Source organism: Muntiacus reevesi, chromosome 3 (genome assembly GCF_963930625.1).
Source record: "Muntiacus reevesi chromosome 3, mMunRee1.1, whole genome shotgun sequence".
In the NCBI taxonomy this organism is placed as follows: Eukaryota; Metazoa; Chordata; class Mammalia; order Artiodactyla; family Cervidae; genus Muntiacus; species Muntiacus reevesi.
In genome coordinates this window covers 91,544,769-91,563,031 of record NC_089251.1, presented here as the reverse complement: position 1 = coordinate 91,563,031, position 18,263 = coordinate 91,544,769, and the positions used below count along the sequence as shown (strand labels likewise).

General features: G+C 48.1%; 3 protein-coding genes across 5 annotated transcripts; 2 read left to right on the top strand and 1 right to left on the bottom strand.

Moving 5' to 3' along the window:
- Positions 1-6: 6 nt before the first annotated feature.
- On the bottom strand, positions 7-3,898 carry WDR54 (WD repeat domain 54). 2 transcript variants are annotated; one of them, XM_065927416.1, is made up of 10 exons: positions 3,814-3,898; positions 3,204-3,491; positions 2,970-3,032; positions 2,377-2,443; positions 2,237-2,290; positions 1,784-1,911; positions 791-891; positions 529-691; positions 263-337; positions 7-187 (listed from the first exon to the last, which is right to left on the bottom strand). In XM_065927416.1, exons 2-10 carry the CDS (start codon positions 3,423-3,425, stop codon positions 56-58), a joined length of 1,005 nt encoding a protein of 334 aa, XP_065783488.1. In that variant the 5' UTR covers positions 3,426-3,491; positions 3,814-3,898; the 3' UTR covers positions 7-55. The 2 variants fall into 2 exon arrangements, with proteins under 2 accessions (XP_065783488.1, XP_065783489.1); XM_065927417.1 differs by lacking the exon at positions 3,814-3,898 and having other exon boundaries at positions 3,204-3,796.
- A 154-nt stretch (positions 3,899-4,052) lies between these two features.
- C3H2orf81 (chromosome 3 C2orf81 homolog) lies at positions 4,053-8,412 on the top strand. The gene is made up of 4 exons (XM_065927415.1): positions 4,053-4,089; positions 6,467-6,688; positions 6,775-6,996; positions 7,087-8,412. Exons 1-4 carry the CDS (start codon positions 4,072-4,074, stop codon positions 8,410-8,412), a joined length of 1,788 nt encoding a protein of 595 aa, XP_065783487.1. The 5' UTR covers positions 4,053-4,071.
- A 674-nt stretch (positions 8,413-9,086) lies between these two features.
- On the top strand, positions 9,087-15,950 carry LOC136163001 (retinol dehydrogenase 12-like). 2 transcript variants are annotated; one of them, XM_065927413.1, is made up of 6 exons: positions 9,087-9,288; positions 9,458-9,697; positions 10,191-10,280; positions 13,973-14,161; positions 14,639-14,745; positions 14,865-15,950. In XM_065927413.1, exons 1-6 carry the CDS (start codon positions 9,111-9,113, stop codon positions 15,051-15,053), a joined length of 993 nt encoding a protein of 330 aa, XP_065783485.1. In that variant the 5' UTR covers positions 9,087-9,110; the 3' UTR covers positions 15,054-15,950. The 2 variants fall into 2 exon arrangements, with proteins under 2 accessions (XP_065783485.1, XP_065783486.1); XM_065927414.1 differs by lacking the exon at positions 10,191-10,280.
- Positions 15,951-18,263: the final 2,313 nt, after the last annotated feature.

Sequence of the window (18,263 nt, the reverse complement as noted above, 5' to 3'; positions counted from 1 at the left end):
GGGTGGAGGGGAGTACTTTATAAATACCACAGGGAAACAGAGGGTTGCCCTTCTCTCACATGCTGCTGAATCTCAGGATCTCAGCAAGGTCATAGCCAGTCACAGCAAAGGAGCTGCCTGAGGGGTCACAGAATCGGGCACCACAGATCTGGGTGTCAGGCACACACTCGCCATGGCAGTGTTCCACCTGGGAGAGAAGACAGCTGCTCAGGGCCTGTGGCCTCATCCTCGGGCCTCATTCCACTTCTCTTATGACACATACCTCAATGTAGCCACCCTCTGGGCTTCTGCTCAACTTCCAGATGTGTATGAAGGTGTCTTCAGCCGCAGAGAGTAGCTATTTTAAAGAAAGGCAAGGAGGACCAGTGGGAGTCAATGTGCTGACAGAGGGCTGGTATAGGCTGTAAAGCCCAGTCCAGGTGCCTGGGGAGGGCGCTACCCTGAGAGGCAGGGATAAGTCTGTGGAGTGCCTCTCAACATCCCAGGGCCAGGAAACAAGGGTATGCAAGGACAGAGCTGGAGACTGACCTTGCCTGCCTCAGGAGCCAGGTCCAGGGCACAGACGGCCCGGGCATGGGCGCTGATCTGGACGTGTAAAGTTCCTGTGCTGGCTTCATACAGACGCACCTGCCCATTCCCATAGCCTGCTGCCACGGTCCCCTGCCACAGCTGCACAGAAGAACACGGGGCCCTGCAAGGGTGACATCGCACTTTGATTTCCCAGACCTCAGCCTGCTCCCAACCTTGAAGCCGCTTCAGGAAGGCCTCAGGCCCCTTCTGCCTCACCTACCCGAATCCTGGAATCTGGGTCAGTAATTTGAATTTGGGCCCTGATCTCCAGACACACAGCAACCCCGAGTCATCCGCTGTCACAGTGTCAGCCACGCAGTCCTGAGGGGAAAGGCAGGATTAGCCCTTTTTTCCTCCCTGCTGGGTCCTGTATACAGGGCAGGAGGGGAAGGGAGGCAGTATTTGCATCTTTGCCTCTCCAGGGAAATGGGAAGACGTGGAGCCATCACTGGCTCGAAGGGTCTCTTGGAAGCATTAAATGCTTTCATTGTATTCCTTATAGAGTCTGACTCCCTACCCCAACCCCAGCACACATCCTGTGTGTTAGGGTATGTAACTGTCCTCACTGAATGAATAATGAAACTAGGCCACAATATCAGGACCTTCTGGAGGTCTTGCATTGAGCCAGTCATAGTCATGACCAGACTCTGGGACTCTAACTCCCCAACCCAGGCAGCCAGCAGAACCCATGGGCCCAACACTGTGCCAGGTGTAGTGTAGCATAGGAATTATAAGATACATACCCTGTTTTCAAGAGGTTTACAGTCTAATCAGGGAGATAAGAGTTGTCTTTATGGACAGTATCAATTCAGGGTTCAGCTAAGGGAGATGAGTGGGGGCTGGAAGAGGGGGAAGGCTTCTAGCAGAGGACAGCACCAGAGGTGGGCCTCAATAGGGGGGGACTCGCCAAAGTTCAGAGAAGGAAGCCACACATGTCAGAGCTGGAATGCAACTCAGAAACCATCAGTCTCAACTCCTCCATTCACACCAGGATCATAACGTATGGGTGAACTATTAAGTACCACGTAAATATAAAGTATTTCGGGACTCATCACTGGACCTGAGGTTGCTAAAACTTAGCAAAGTGCACTAATTTGCCCAAAGTCATGCAGCTGCTTAGTGGCAAAGCCAAGGCTTGAACCCAGGTCCCCTGCTTCCCCAAGGTGGGGAAGGCCCTCAGATTCACTGGAACAGGTAGGGAGGATCCACTCACCTGTCCCTGGGCAGGCTCGGTGGCAATGTCTGTGATTGGTGTCTGGTGCCTTGCCAGCTCTTCACTCAGTACAATGTTGGGACCCTTGGTGGGGATGTCAAACACCAGTACCCGGCCTGACCATGTTCCTACAGAACCAGTGCTCCACTGATGCCTTCCTGATCCTCCCAGATCTCCTGCCACCATGCTCAGCCCTCCCTCCATCCCAGAAACCTTAGTAACAAACCCACCTCTCACTGTGCCAACAGCCCCACTCCCAACATTCACTGCCCTTTTCCTATACCATCCTGCCCCTCTGAACCCCTCCATGGCTTTTTGGGAGTTTCTCAGACCCTCCTTCGCTCCCAGCCCTCTAACATCCCACAATTTCCTCAGACCTTCAGCAGCATCCTGGTCAAAGCCCACACCCCTATACCTCAGCACTCTCCAATGCCCTGCCTTTGGCCCCCTCACCCACACAGACGTAGTGGCCGCTGGCAGCAATTCCTCGGGCAAACACGGCCTGCACTAGTATGACAGGGGAAAATGATTAGAAGCATTATCCCTCCTAGCCCCAGCAAACACTCCCTACCCCAACCCCGTCCTGCAGGTACCTAGAGAGGCATCTCCAGCGTCCAGTGCATGCCAGTAGACCATGACGGAGCCATCAGACTCGTACATCTGGAAGACCAGGGCAAGGATGGGGTCATAACCCAGCTGACCTTTGCTGCGCTCTGTACCAGCTACTCCACATACGCATGTTAACCTCAGCCTGTTGAATCCTCAGAATTACCCTGGGAGGGAGGCCCTTCTTTTAGAAGTGCACAGAAGGCAGTGAGGCTCTGAGAAGTTCACTAAATCGCTCAAGGTCACACAATAAAAAGGCAGATACTGGAGATGGCACTTAAAAATTGGACAAGGAAGGTATGAAGATGAGAAATGAGGGGGCTAAGCATGAGAATAGCTTGGAAATGTTTAGAAGTAAGATCACTGGGTTTTGGGAAGATCCCCTGGAGAAGGAAATGGCAACCCACTCCAGTGTTCTTGCCTGGAGAATCCCATGGACAGAGGAGCCTGGTGGGCTACAGTCCATGGGGTTGCAAAGAGTGGGACACGACTGGGAGACAGCACACATACACACACTAGGGGCCCTGGAGAGAAGCTGAGAAGACTCTAGCGGGGGAGGATAGGAAGGTCCTCTTCTTACTTGTATTCCTCGATGAGAGGTGAGTACCAGCAATACTCGGAAAGGGAGCACACACCAGTGGATCTAGAGGGAGATGAATCAGAGTAAGAAGCAGTCAGAGCTGAGGTCATGAAGACTCGGAAGTGGGGAAATTCAGATGGTCAGGGAAGGCCTATTCCTTGAGGTTTGGAGAGGAAGTACCGGGTTCTAGGTAGGGCAGGGTTCAGCAACACCACTCCCAACTCCACACCTCACCTGGGTGATAAGTGGGGGGCTCACTCCAGCGCCCTCCTTAGCGTGGAGCTGGCGCTGGGCCAAGGGCACACCGTCAGGAGCAGCGCTGAGCAGCTGGGCGCTGGGTCCATGGACTACTCCAAAATGAGTGAGGGTGCGGGTGGGCAGCGGCAGCACACTGAGGTTGTTGCACAGGGCGGCCGCCGAGCCTCGAAGCGGGATGGAGCGCTCCCGGCGGAACATTCTTGGGGAGAGACGTTCTATCCCAGGCGCGCGGAAAGCAGAAGACAGCCGAGATTCCTATGGGGGCTTGGGGGTGGGGTGGTGCTGACATTAGGCACTGGGAAAGCCTACGGCGACTGGGTCGTGATGTGAATGAATGGGGGCCTCGGGGATGGTGATGGGGGTTGGTGGTCACATGGTGTGGGGAGGGTATCGCGGAGCTGGCGAGGGGAACCCTAGGGCTGAGTCATGAGGTGATGGGGGGGAACCCCAGAGGAGGAATGGTGATGGCCCAGGACCCAGTGGCCCCAAGAGCCCGAGTCAAGGCAGGATGAAACAGGGTAGCCCCTCGGCTCTTCCTCCCTCAACCTGGCTCCCCGAAGCCCCCGGACCAGGTCAGAGTTCACACCAGCAGCTCCGAGACTCCAGAAGCGTTCGATCTCTCCGAATCCGCCGCCACCATAGAGACGACGCACGTACGCACGGCCGTTGGGTGGGGTGAACTACCCTAACGTGCGACGCGCGGCCGGCGCGGCTGCCGGGGCAACTGTGGGCGGGGCGAGCCTCCCGGCGGCGCGGTTGCCTAGGAGACCGATGGGCTTCAGCAGCAGCTACCGCTGGACAGGAAAGCTGCTGGAGCCTGGTGGTTGAAGTTACAGTTGAGGCGATGGCGCACGAAGGCTCGGTGAGCTTTAGCTCAGCTGAGGGTGGCCCAGAGCGGGGTTAAGACCGTTAAGATCTGTGTCCGGAACCGTGGACCGGCTCTGTGCCACCTGGCATCCGCCCTTCACGCGGGCGTTCAAGATGACCGAGAAAGCCATGTCGGTGCACTAGAATAGAAAACCTGCACCTGCACCACGCGCGCTCACAAGCACTGTCACACTTGGAGCCTGAGGGAAGGGGGTTAAATGGGTGATGAAGAGCCCAAAAACAAGAAGTGACTTTGGCAACAGTTAACGCATTTAATGAGTCTCTTATATTGAGGTACTCATTTAAATGGATAAACCAGAATTAGTCAGGCACTGGGGAGAGGGTGTTGCTAGATAGGATTCATTTGGAGAATTTCGGGAGGAAGAAATGGATTAAACAACAATTCTGAGGCTGCACTTGAAAGTTAATTGTTTAAAAGCCAAGAAACTCTAAAATAAACAGACTGAAGAGCATTCATGCAGTAATATCTCCAACCCCTCTGGTCAGTCCATTTCTAGGTATAGCCATTAGCGCGGGTGTAATGAGAGCCTGGGCGGGGTTGTCTAAGGAATCAACTCTCCTCTCCCAGCCCTACCTACCCGTGCTCTGGCCAAGCCTGAACGGGGCTTTGGACCATTCCTTAGGCTTGCCAACAGAACTGTTCTCACTAGCAGAGAGGGGAAACGAAACTTAAGGGATTTTGAGTTCAGTGTGAGGTTTAGGAAACACCAGAGTTGGGGGAGAATTAATTTTGGAGAACACCATGTATGAAGCAATAATGTTGGGGCTGGGGAGACAAAAGTTAGGGAAATTGTGTTGGGAGGTAAATTTTAGAAGGAATCAGATTCAGGGAGGCTTTCGTGGGGGAAATTAAGAGGCTCCCCATAATTTACTAGTAAATTCATATGTCCCTAAAATGGGTTTTTGGGAGACTAGACTTTTCTTTTTCAGTGGATTTTTCTTGATTATAAAAGGATATAAAGTCATTGTAGAGAACTTATAAAATGGAGAAGAGTGTAGGAAAGAAACATATGCATGGTGCTTTCCTTTTCTTCAACACATATTGGTTTACATACTGAGATCATACTTGATATGTAATTTTATATCATTTCTTTCATTTAACATTACATCATAAGTATTTTCTTATGCTATTGTAAATTCTTCCTAAAGACTGCCTTTAATCATCACATAATATTTCATCATATAGGTAGCACACAATTAGTCACCTATTTTCATTTCAGAGTATGCCTTTGTGTATTTATAAAACTGGAATTGGTACTTTTGAAGGTTGAACATCTTTTCAAATGTTTATTAGTCATCAATAGTTCCACTTTTGTGAAATATTATGTTCTTTGCTTATTATCCTTGGAGATCTTATGGTTATAAAAATTTATATGCATTTTTAATGTATTTGGGAATATTTCTCTTTTAAAAAATTTGTTGCATGTATTTTTTGTTTAGGAAGCAGAATGAAGCCAAACTCTGGAGTCAGACAGACCTGCATATGAATTATGACTCTACTACTTCCTTACTCTGTGATCTTGGGCAAATTCTGTAAATTGGGGATAAAAATAGTATGTAGTCTAAAAAATGTAGGAACTGAATCCATGTATGTGACTGATATACTTTAAGTGCCAGTAAATGATAACTACTATTATCAGCTTGTAATTAGGAATTTTTTAAAAAAGCACAGGAAAATTTGACATATATAATATATATATATGTGTGTGTGTGTGTATATAAATATATATACAGTTACCTACCCATTTCTTTATTATTTCTTGCATTACTTTTATGCTTAGGCAGCTCTTTCTCACCCAGAGATTATATGACAATTTAAACTATTTTCCCTACATTTTATCTTTTGTTTTAGGTTTGTTTTGTTTGTGTGCGTGCTTTAATTCATCTGGAATTTATTTAGATATATATTGTGAAATGAGGATCTAAGTTGATTTGGGGGATGGGAGGAGATGGGAAACACATCAATAATTCCTGTACTGTTTATTGACTTTTTAAAAATTCTTGAACTCTGAAGAATTTTGAATACTTTGAACTAGCGCAAATAGCAGGGACCGTGCAGTTAGAGCTATATATAGCCTGGGTTCACTGTGTAATCCCAAGTAAGTGGAGGTAAACTGCCCTCAGGTTTCAGCTCCTTTGTCTGTGAAAGGGACTGAGTGAGCTGTTTGAAAAATTAAATCGGCTGGGTCACCTGAGAAACATCTGTCACATAGGAGGCTCTTAGTAGTAAATCGTCCCTTTCTAAAGGCCCTTCCTTCGTCCTAGACAACCTAAGGAAGCTTCCTCCTAACCCATAACTGCTGCTCCACTCCTCGGTTTCCTGCCCTGATTGCCTTGTTCCTTTCCCACAGAGGCAGGTCCGAGACCGCGGGGTGACCCGATCCAAGGCGGAAAAGGTGCGGCCACCTACGGTTCCGGTGCCGCAGGTGGATATCGTGCCTGGGCGGCTCACTGAGGCTGAATGGATAGCGTTCACGGCTCTTGAAGAGGGCGAGGACGTGGTGGGCGACATCTTGGCCGATCTGGTGGCCCGAGTCATGGAGTCCGCCTTTAAAGTCTATCTGACCCAGCAGGTAGGCCTGGATCCTTGTCCTTCAGACATACCTCCGCTCTCCCTGACCCCTCCCTGCTGGACTGAGACCCTTTCCTGCCTCCGCAGTGCATTCCATTCACCATCAGTCAGGCACGGGAGGCCATGCTGCAAATCACCGAGTGGCGCTTTTTGGCTCGGGACGAGGGAGAATCTGCAGTGGCAGAGGACCCCACATGGGGCGAGGATGAGGAGCCCTTGGCTTGCACGACGGATGCCTGGGCTCAGGGATCCGTACCGGTGCTGCACGCCCGGGCCTCGGTGGGGCTGGAGGAGACGTTTCAAGGCGAAGTAAGCCCAGCCTCCAGCTGCCGCCCACCTCTCACCGCTGCCCCGGACCCATTACTCGCCCCTGACCTCCACCCCTGTGCATTTCCCCAGGACCAAGAGAGCGTGGACCAGATCCCTTTAGAAGGATCGTGGACGGATTCAGGCTCTCAGGAGCGGATGGAATCTTGGGAGCTCCCAGTCACGTCCGAGTTGCTTCAGGAGACAGGGCCCCGAGGTCCTTTAGAGAAACTGGGTGACCAATCGAGGGGCGACCAGACTGACCTGTTTGCAACCGGATCCTGGAACTCCAGCAGCCAACGGTCGATGGAGATGGTGCCGGCAGGCAGTACCCACGCTTCTCTGGAGCTGTCCTTGGTAGCCAGCCCTCAGGCCTCTGTCGAGCGGGCACAGCCCATCAGCTCTCAGTTCTCCCTCGAGGACCTCTACGATTGCACGCCCCAGCCGCACGCGGCTGGAGACGGGCCGGAGCTCAGAGAGGAGAAGGTGCCCCTCATCTCCTCGCGGGTGTTGGTGTCCGATCCCTCCGCGGGCGGCTCCACCACGCTCAGCCCCTCGGCGGGATTCCAGCCGCAGCCGCCGCGGCTGGCTGACGAGCGGCCCAGAGCACTTCACTCCAGAATTGGCCGTAAGAGGGCGACGGCGCGTCTGGACCCCGCGCGGCTGCCGCGCCCCTGGGTGCGCCCGCTGTCGGAGATCCTGGTCCCAGACTCGAAGGGCCGCCCGCTGGAGGCCTACCGGGAGCGCCAGCAGGGCGAGAAGACCGAGGCCCCAGGCGGACCGCAAGCCTACGTCTCCCAGTCAGAGCTCTTCCCTTTCCCACCTGGCGTTCCTGTCCGAGCTTTGGGCCCCGGTCTCAGCCTCCAGTTCCCTACTCTAAGCTTGGGCCTACCGTCGCCAGGCTTTGGTTCAAAGCTTCCTTTCCCCAGGCCCGGGCTCCGTTTTCTCGCCACACACCGGGCGCGCCCGGACATGGCACGCAGCCCCAGCCCCAAACTGTGGCCGGGTGCTAAGTGGCCCAGCGGCTGGGAGGGGGAGGCCGAACTGCTGGGTGAGCTCTGGGCCGGCCGCACCCGTGTACCTCCGCAGGGCCTGGACCCTGGGGACCGGGAGAGCGAGGATCCTCACCAGTGCTTTCATCCCGTGCCCCAAGTTCTGGAGGCCACGTCCCAGGTGATGTGGAAACCTGTCTTGCTGCCGGGAGCACTGAAGCTGGCTCCTGGTGTGAGCATGTGGAACCCAAGTACGCAGGTGCTGGTCAGCTCCGCTGAGCCTCAACGGGACGACAGAGAAGGCAGCGCCTCTCCTCCCATCCATACAGATGCCCCGAAGCCCCAGGTGACTGTGGCACAGCTGACGAACTCAGCCGTCAAATTGTGGTCACTCCCCTCCAAGCGCCTGCCCCATTCTAAGCCCTAGGCAGTGGGAATTCTACCTTCCTTCTGTTTGCTTGCCAGAAATAAACAGCTGAGTTGCCTTAAGAATTGGCCTGATGTCTATCAGTTCCTTCCAAATGTGTGCTCTCACTGAACTGGAGAGGTCTATAAGAACACAGAACATAATTAGGTTACACCCTTAGGAGACCCTGCTTTAGGGTCAAGGTGGCTCTCCAGCAGAGGCATTCTGGAGAACCATCCCCATTTCCACAAAGGAGCACACAAGGGTTGCAAGAGGGATCTGCCTCAGTTGGGAGAACTTAAAATCTTCCAGTAGGGGAAGAAGGGGATGGCTCTGTTTAAGCACAGAGTGATTCAAGACATGAGGAATTTTATTTTCAGTCCCTGGAGCTCTATCAATTCACCTTAGGGTGCAAATCCAAGTTTCCTTTGGAGACAAATTTGAGGCTATGCAGGATTTAGGGAAACTCTGACTCTCTTGATCTTTGACTTGGACCAGCATTGGAATGAGGCAATCAGATAGCTAGTGAAAATGATTTAAGGAGGAACTCACTCTCAGGTTCAAATGGGATATTCTAACACATCCAAGAGTGAGTGCCTCCTTAAATTTTGTGCTTTATGCTCCATACCAACTTGCTGGTTGGTCCTACTCAGCTTTGACCAGTCCCTGCCTCCCTCCTGTGGGCAGCACTTCCCGGTGGCAGGCCAGTCTTCTCTGCCATGTCGCTGTCGTCTGTACTCAGCAGCCCAGTGTGGGGTGCTGGCTCTGTCCTCCTCATTCTGGTCCTCCTGCTTAGACTAAGTGTGCAGATCTGGCATAAGTTTTACCTCTGGGACCTCCAGCACTGCTCCACAGATTTGACTGGGAAGACAGCAGTGGTGACTGGGGCCAACAGTGGTGAGTGTTCCTCCTGACCTGTCACAACCACAGCCTCCAACTGCCTCATCAGGGAGGGCAGAGAGGAGGACCAGCTCCTACTGTCAGAACACTTGTTTCCCGCCCTACTTGCTCCATTGGCCTCTAGTCACTCTCCAGACTAGTATAATCTGAAGCTGCCCTCCCATAGGCATTGGAAAGGCTGTGTCCCAGGAGCTGGCCCGCCGCGGGGCCCGTGTGATCCTGGCCTGCCGTAGCCGAGAGCGTGGACAGCAAGCCCTGGCCGAGATACAAGCAGCATCTAAGAGCAGCCGTCTCCTACTTGGTGAGGTGGACCTGAGCTCTATGGCCTCCATCCGGAGCTTTGCTCAGCGCCTGCTGCAGGAGTGTCCTGAGATTCATCTGTTGGTTAACAATGCTGCAGTCTGTGGTATGTGCCTTGACTTGCTTCCCCTAAACACATTTCCAGAGTTTCATTTCTCAGGGACCTCAAAACAGGCATCCTTCAAGCCTAACCTGTACATCCCATGGAAACTCTCTAATTCAGACACTATCTTGAAAAACCTAAATTATAGTCTCAAACATCATTGCCCCATCTCAACACACCCGTGCTCCTGTGGTGGTTCTGTGCTGGGTTTAGTCACTCAGTCGTGTCCGACTCTTTGTGACCCCATGGACTGTAGCCCCCCAGGCTCGTCTGCCCGTGGAACTCTGTAGGCAAGAATACTGGAGTGGTTACCATGCCCTCCTCCAGGGGATCTTCCCAAACAAGGGATCCAATCCAGGTCCCCCACCTTGCAGGTGAATTCTTTACTGTCTGAGCCACCAGGGCATTTCTACTAGATCCAATATATCCTCCCTAGACTCTGTCTCCCTCAGGATTCTCACTCCATCACCCACCACCTATGTTTTATCTCTCTCAGGGTTCCCTACAACACTTACCTCAGAGGGCCTTGATCTCACCTTTGCTACCAACTACACTGGGCCCTTTCTGCTCACAAATCTGCTCCAAGGTAAGGAAGGATGGGTACTTACCTTCTGTGTGACCCCTGCTTTTCCATTCCTCTAGCATTTTCATGGCTTACTGTCTATCATGGTCATCTCCTTTCCCTTGGCACCCAGATGCATGCTGAGTAATAACCCAATACATTTTTACTTTTCATACCTGGCATCAGTCATGATTAGGAGACTGGTAATGGAATCAGTTAGCCCCCATACATCAATACAACCAGTAAGAGGATATAAGATCTACACCACACTTCTCTTTCCCTCAGGTCTGAGTTCTAGCCAGACCAGTAGAGTCAGTCATCTCAGGTCTGAGTTCTAGCCAAACTGGTAGAGTCAGTCATCTCAACAAAAGCTTCTTGAAGGTGGCATCAGGCTACTAGGTTTAAGGAGGCTGTGTTCTCCTAGGGAAGGGAGGAGTTAAGCAGCAGACACATTCTCCCTAACATTTTCTCTGGATTGTCTAATAGCCTCTTTATAATTTTATTTATTTATTTTTGGCTGTGCTGGGTCTTCCTTGCTGCATGGGCTTTCTCTAGCTGCCCTGCATAGGCTTCTCATTGCAGTGGCCTCTCTTTTCATGGGGCACAGGCTCTAGGGTGCGCGGGCTTCAGTAGTTCTGGCATGCAGGCTCAGTAGTTGCAGCTCAACTGTGCTGGGGCTCAGAGGTCGTGGTGCATGGACCCAGCTGCTCTGTGGCACGTGGGATCCTCCTGGGTCAGGGATTGAACTCGTGTCTCCTGTACTGGCAGGCAGATTCTTTACCACTGAGCCATCTAGAAAACCCTCTAATAGCCTCTTTAAAAGAAAATTAATTTTTTGGTCAGGTAATGAATATATGTCCAAAGTACAAAAGGGTATATAGAAAAAGAAAGAAAGAAAAGAAAAACTCTCCTCCTCTCCTCTCCTCAGCTGCCCATTCCCTTCCTGGGAGGCAACTCCTATTGACAGGTCTCATGTACCCTTTAGTGGGCAATTAAATTAGTCCTGACTGGAAAGTGAACAAAGAGCAAGGCCAAGTTCTATGGGTCTGTAATGTATTAATATATGTTTTTCCCCTTTCCAAAAATTGTAACATGCTATAATACCCTGTGTCTTGCTTAGTAATAATTTCTTGAACTGTCTTCTTGTTACTGAAAAGTGTGTGTGTGGGGGGGGTCTTGCTGCTCGCCATTCAAAAGCCAGTAAATAGGCCAGGTTGATGGAAAGGAAAGTTTGCTTTATTTCAGATTCTGGCAACTAGTGGTAGGGAGGGTGGTGGACATCTGTTCAAAGGCTAACTCCACCACCTGACAAGAAGGGGGTGAGAGCTTTGATAGAGTGTGTGTAGTGGGGAGATTACATGTGAAACAGCACATTTATCTCTAACAAGCATCTTCAACTGGTTATCAGTAGTCTGACTAACATCATCTTGATTGTTTTAGGTAGTGCTAATCTTCAGTTCCAGGGTCTGTTTGTTCCCATTTCTTTGTGGTCAGTTTTCAGAATCGTGGCAGCTCATATCCTGGGAAGAGTCTGGTCACTATGTAGTTAACTTTTCCACCTGATATTTTGGTATCTATAAGACAGCTCACAGGATATGGCTCAAAATATTATCTATAACCCTTGAGAAAGAACTAAAGGTCCTTGACCATGCTTAATGACTAAATTACTATTATTTAGTCTCTTTAGACTGTTTTCCTTTGTTTCAGTGTTTTTCACTTTTCTGATTAAACTTATTCTTTGACTAAAGTTTTCTACAAACAAACGGCAGGCAGAGGACATGGGGTGGGGAGGAGGGGCAAGGACTTATGGTCTTGGTCTGTTTCATTCTCTCCTATCTCCCCTGTCTAATCTATTCTTCCTTCTGTGTCTTATAAGAAATCACATTTCATTATATCACTTTCTTGGTTCAAATTCTTGGAAGGTATTCTGACCTTTATAAAGTAACTAAGCTGTTTCAGTTCAGTTCAGTTCAGTTCAGTCACTCAGTCATGTCCAACTCTGTGACCCCATGAATCACAGCATGCCAGGCCTTCTTGTCCTTCACCAACTCCCAGAGTTTACTCAGACTCATGTCCACTGAGTCAGTGATGCCATCCAGCAATCTCATTCTCTGTCATCCCCTTCTCCTCCTGCCCCCAATCCCTTCCAGCATCAGGGTCTTTTCCAATGAGTCAACTGTTCGCATCAGGTAGCCAAAGTATTGGACTAAGCTGTTTATCTCCACTTAAAAAACCTTCTGCAGGCTGAGAGCCTCACCTTAGCCTTTCCCAAACCCACACCCTCATCCTCAGTTAAAATTTTTTCTCTCTTAGGCCACACTCTGTCTTCTAAATCCTGGCTGTAATTTGCACATGTGTTTCCCTCTATTTGGAATATCCTTTCCCATCCTTTTAGGCTGGCTAACTTAATTCAGCTTCCAGCACTCAGCACAGATACCACTCATGCTGTGGATCCTGTCCTGACACCTCTGCCTCCCACGAGGTGTCCCCATTTACCGCATAGCTCAGTTGATAAAGAATCTGCCTACAGTGCAGGAGACCTGGGTTTAATTCCTGGGTTGGGAAGATCCCCTGGAGAAGGGAATGGCAGGAGACCTGGGTTTAATTCCTGGGTTGGGAAGATCCCCTGGAGAAGGGAATGGCAACCCACTCCAGGATTCTTGCCTGGAGAATCCCATGAACAGAGAAGCCTGGCAGGCAGTCCATGCGGTCGCAGAGCTGGACACGACTTAGTGACTAAACCAACACCACCAGCTGAGCCGCTGTAAACAGCTCTGTTCCTGTGAAGGTGCTGATGCATGAAGATCAGTGCCCAACTAGGCTGTGAGTCCCTTTGGTCTTTACGTCACTATGTTTGAAAGTCTGGAGTTCAACTGTGCTCTTTAAGAATAATTTTCTCTTCGGCAAATTATGGCTGAATACCTCCACTCAATTTTTCATTTGTGTTTCTTCATTTAAATGGAGGGTTCAAAATAGCTTTAGTATTTTGAAACAATAAGTAAACTTATATGTGATAACTATAATTTTCTGTACTTTATATAATCCAGACTTTTTTTTGTATAGTTAGGAAACTCTTTTTTCCCCCCAGAGATTTGCTTACACCTCTTCTATTGATAGTAATTTTACGTTCATTCTTTTGGAAGATAAATTCCAAAATCTTTTTTTAATTAAAAAAATTTTTTAATAAAACTCTTTCCCAAGAATCTCTGCACATATTTCTTTCCCCCTAAACCTAGCACCCATATGTCTTTAGTGCCTAGCATGGTGTCTGCCATAACTCAGGGGCACAGTGAATATTTGTGGGATGAATAAGTGAATGAATGAATGTATGAATGTGTGAAAGAAAATTTTCACAGCATTTCCAGCCTCTCCTCCCCATTCTTAGTCATCAGCAAAATAAAAATATAAACAAGAATTAAATTAGCTTCAGCTGGCAAGTGGCAGAAAAGGGACAACTCCACTTTTACTTTAGGCAAAAAAAAAGAAAAAAAGAAAAAAAAAAGACCACACTAAAATAAAACAAGAAGAACACTAGGCAAGCAGCTAATGAAAACAGTCACAGTTCACATTACAGTACGCACAGGGCCCACTGATCTCCTGAAAGCCTGGGAAGGACTCTGCTCTCTTGTAGTCTCATGGAGAAGCAGGCTGGGGAGTGGGCATGGGCGTTGACTCCATGACTTGGATTAAAGGTATGTGGTCTTCTCTCCACCTAGGGGCCCTTCAGCGGGCAGGGTCAGCCCGGGTGGTGAATGTATCCTCCTTCCGGCAATCACATGGGTACATTGATGAGGATCATCTGGTAGGGGCCGGTAGACCTTTGGCCTTCAACCAGAACTATGATTGCAGCAAACTGCTCTTGGCCTCGTTCACTGGGAAGCTTGCCCAGAGACTTCAAGGGACAGGTAAGTGCCACTGCCACTCCCTACTCGTCCGCTCCCAACACTGCCTCCCAACCCTTCCCATCTCATTCCACCATATTCTGGCTCTAAAATACTCCCAATATCCCCAAGCCAGCTGTTAATCTCCTCCATTTATCATCTGTGCACCCAATATCTCACTCAACCCCATCTTCCTACCTCCTTTTCATTCTTTTCCAACTTTCTCATCATCCACAACATCCCTCTCCTCCAACACCATCCATCATATTCCCCCTCAAGATCACCCAATGCTTTCTAATCCTTCTATCTCCTTACTGGCTTGGGTATTGCCATTCATGTAAGTTACGAAACACGGACTTCTCTGGCAGCACCCCCAAGTCTCTGGTCACCTCTGCCTGACAGAACTGGTGGGCTCCTTCCTGAACTGCACACCGCAGAGCCACACTTAGCCCTCCCTTCCCTCCACCCTCCTCTCACTTCACTGTGCACTACGCTTCTCAGGTGTGACTGTGAACTCCGTGGACCCAGGTGTTGTGTACACGAAAATCATGAAGCACTTCTCCTGGTCATATCGCACCCTCTTCTGGCTCCTCAGCTTCTTCTTTAAGGTGGGTGGTGGAGAAGCTGGCGCTGCCTGAAGAGGGTGGGTCAGGGCTCTGCTGGTCGGCGTCCCGGTAAGTCAGAGCTTGCCTGGCGTTACTCTTCCACTTCCTCGGTGTCTCTGCAGGATAGCAAGCAAGGCGCAGTCCCAGTCCTCTACCTGAGCTTAGCAAAGGAGCTGGACGGCATTTCTGGGAAACATTTTAGCAGTTCCTGTGTGATAACTCTTCCCCCGGAAGCTGCTCAGGATCCTCACGTGGCCCAAAGCCTCTGGAATACCTCAGTCCGACTAACAAACCTAGACAAGGTGGACTGATCTTCTGTGACCCCTGCCCTAACTAGCCACCCTCCCTCTGACTCCCTTATGCCTTCTGTCTGCCAGCTCCAAGGATCAATCTCTTTTGTCTAGTAGAGTGACCACTCCCTCTCCCTGTTGGTTCAGGGACGTGAGACCTCAGATCAGCCAGGGAATAGTTGCAGCTTCTACTTTATTGCTAGTTGTCTGATAGAAGTATTCATGTCTTAGGCACTGGGACCTCCAAACCTACTGAGTCCCACATTGCAGGGACAGGGAATAAGACTCCTTTCAGTGGGTATTAGACGTGCCAGTAAGAGGGGAAACTTCTACCTATAGCCCTTGGTTCCTGGCCTTGGGAGAGGCAGCGCCACACTGCGTCCTCTGGATCAAGGTGTGTGCCGCGTCCTGCCGGGCCACACTCCAACTCCACAGGGTGCTGTCTCCAGGCTCTGCTGTGACAGCCTATAGGTAACCCTTCCACCTTGCTATCAAGTCAGTTGCTCCTGAGTGCTGAGTCCTGCAATAAAGATAGTGAATTCTGAGGGTGAGACACCATTGTTTCTTTCAAAATCTAAGTGAATTTTGAAATAAACTTTTCAAATTTCACATACACAAAGCCTGTATGTGTATGTATCTACTTGGGAGGATTGAAGTTTTTATGACAATGAGTTGTTCCAAACATGAACAGTGTATACTTTTATCTATCTAAATCTTTTTAATATCTTTGTAAAATTTTGAATAAAGATCTTACACAAGTTTTACTATATTTAATTTCAGATACCTTACTTTTTATGCTATTGCAAATGATATTTTAAAATTTGTATATTAATTGTATATCATTGAGCAACTTTATTGTTATCTAATTGTGATAAGTCATCTGTACATTCTTTTGGTTTTTGCATGTGGAAAATCACACCATCTGGGAATGATAACACTTATTTCTCCTTTTTCAATTAATATAAATTTTATTTTTTTCCCTAGACCTTAACTGATTTTCTACAATTAAACCAAACTTGAATTTAAACCAACTTTGTCAGAGTGCTAATTTTGTCTGAAAAAAAGTGGAAGTTAGTTACACAGTTGTGTCTGACTCTTTTCGATCCTGTGAACTGTAGCCTGCCCAGATACTCTGTCCATGGAATTCTCCAGGCAAGTTTACTGGAGTGGGTTGCCATTTCTTTCTCCAGAGGATCTTCCCAACACAGGAATCGAACCTGGGTCTCCTGTATTGTAGGCAGATTCTTTACCAACTGGGCCACTAGTGAAGTCACTAGTATATAATTTTGTATACATGGCTAAATTTAGTATGCTCATGTTTTTGTTTGGAACTATTTATTCATAAATGAGACTGACCTGTACTGTACTTTTCCTTACTTATACTGCCATTGTCTAGCTTTGCTGTCATGGATAGATTCATTTTATAGAATGAATTTGGAATTCACATTAGTGTAGGGACATTGTATAAGAAAGTGTTAATTGCTCAGTTGTGTCTGACTCTTTAAGACCCCATGGACTGTAGTCCACCAGGCCACTCTGTCCATGGAATTCTCCAGGCAAGAGTACTGGAGTGGGTTGACATTCTCTTCTCCATGGGATCTTCCCAACCCAGGGATTGAACCCAGGTTACCTACATTACAGGCGAATTCTTTACTGTCTAAACTACCAGGGAAGCCCTTATATAAAAAGCAGATGCCAATTAATTGAAGATTAAATGTGAAAGAAACGTGCTAGGGGAAGTGGCTGTGAGAGAAGTGGGGAGAGAAAGCTAAGAGATACATCGGATCGTGATACAAGTCTGACCCAGAGAGAAGGTTGGTTGGAAGCATCTTAGAGTGCAGTGGAATGATTTTTCCTTTTTGGGGGGCCATGTTGCATAATGTATCTTACTTCCTCTACCAAGGATCAAACCCGCAGCCTCTGCCAGTGAAAGTACAGAGTCTTAACCAGTGGACAACCAAAAAATCCCAGTTTTTCCTTTTTAAAAGTCCCTCTTGTATACAATCTATTTCTGTTCTTTAGTGATTAGTCTAAAAATTTTATTTTATTGGCCACGCTGAATGCAGGATCTTTGTTACCCCACCAGGGGTCAAACCTGTGCCCCCTCCAATGGGAGCATAGAATCTTAATCACAGGACTACCAGGGAAGTCCCTGCATTTTAAAAACCTGAAATCTTAACTCTGTGGCCTTTGGGGTCTGTGGTTTTCCACATATAGGCTTAATTGCTCTAAGGCATGTGAGGTCTTAGTTTGCTGACCAGGGATCAAACCCATATCCCCTCCATTGGAAGGCTGATTCTTTTTTTTTTTTTTTGGAAGGCTGATTCTTAACCACTGGACCACTAGGGAAGTTCCATCTCTGCATTTAACATTATCTTTTTTATCTTTATTCTTCTTTCAAACAATACATAGATCTTAGAGGTCTTTAATGTTCTTTAACATTAATCATTCTCTTTAGATTCATATGCTTTTATAATCCAATATTTAATTATATTGTTATCTCATTAATTTCACAAATCAGGTATTTTCTTATTTTAAATAGTTGACATTTATATGGATTTACTCATATGCCTAGTATTTTCTTAGTTCATTCTTCTTTCTTGTGTCTCAGATCCTCTCTCGGGGATTATTTTTCTTCTACCCTGAAGTACATGCACACTTTAGAAGTTCTTTTCATGAGGGTTTGTGGTAGACAAAATTCTAAGGTGGCTCCCAAGATCTGCACGCCCTCCTGCCTTGTGTATACATTCTCTATAATCACTTCTCCTGGGGTGTGAGCAGATCTCATGAACATGATGGAATTATACTCTTGTGATTATGTTGTATATAAGGGATTACATGGGATTTACTGAGGTAATTAAAGTCTGTGACCATTTGGCTTTGTGTATGTGCTGTGTGTGATTGCACAATATTCATGTCTATCATATTTTTATTACATCTTTCTACATTTGAGTTCCTCAAAGCTTTCCATAGTTTGTGCCATTCATTCATTTATTCATTAAATGAATTAATGGAGTGTCAATTGATCCAGGCATTATTCTATATGTTATTGTTCTACAGTAATAAGTAAAATAGATAAACATTCATGAATTCAAGCAGTTATATATTCTAGTGGAGTAAGAGATAGTAAACAAAAATATGTGGTAAAATTACATAGATATGGGTGCTTCTTGGCAGAAAAGTTATGATAAACAGAGATAGCATGTTAAAAAGCGGAGACATTACTCTGTC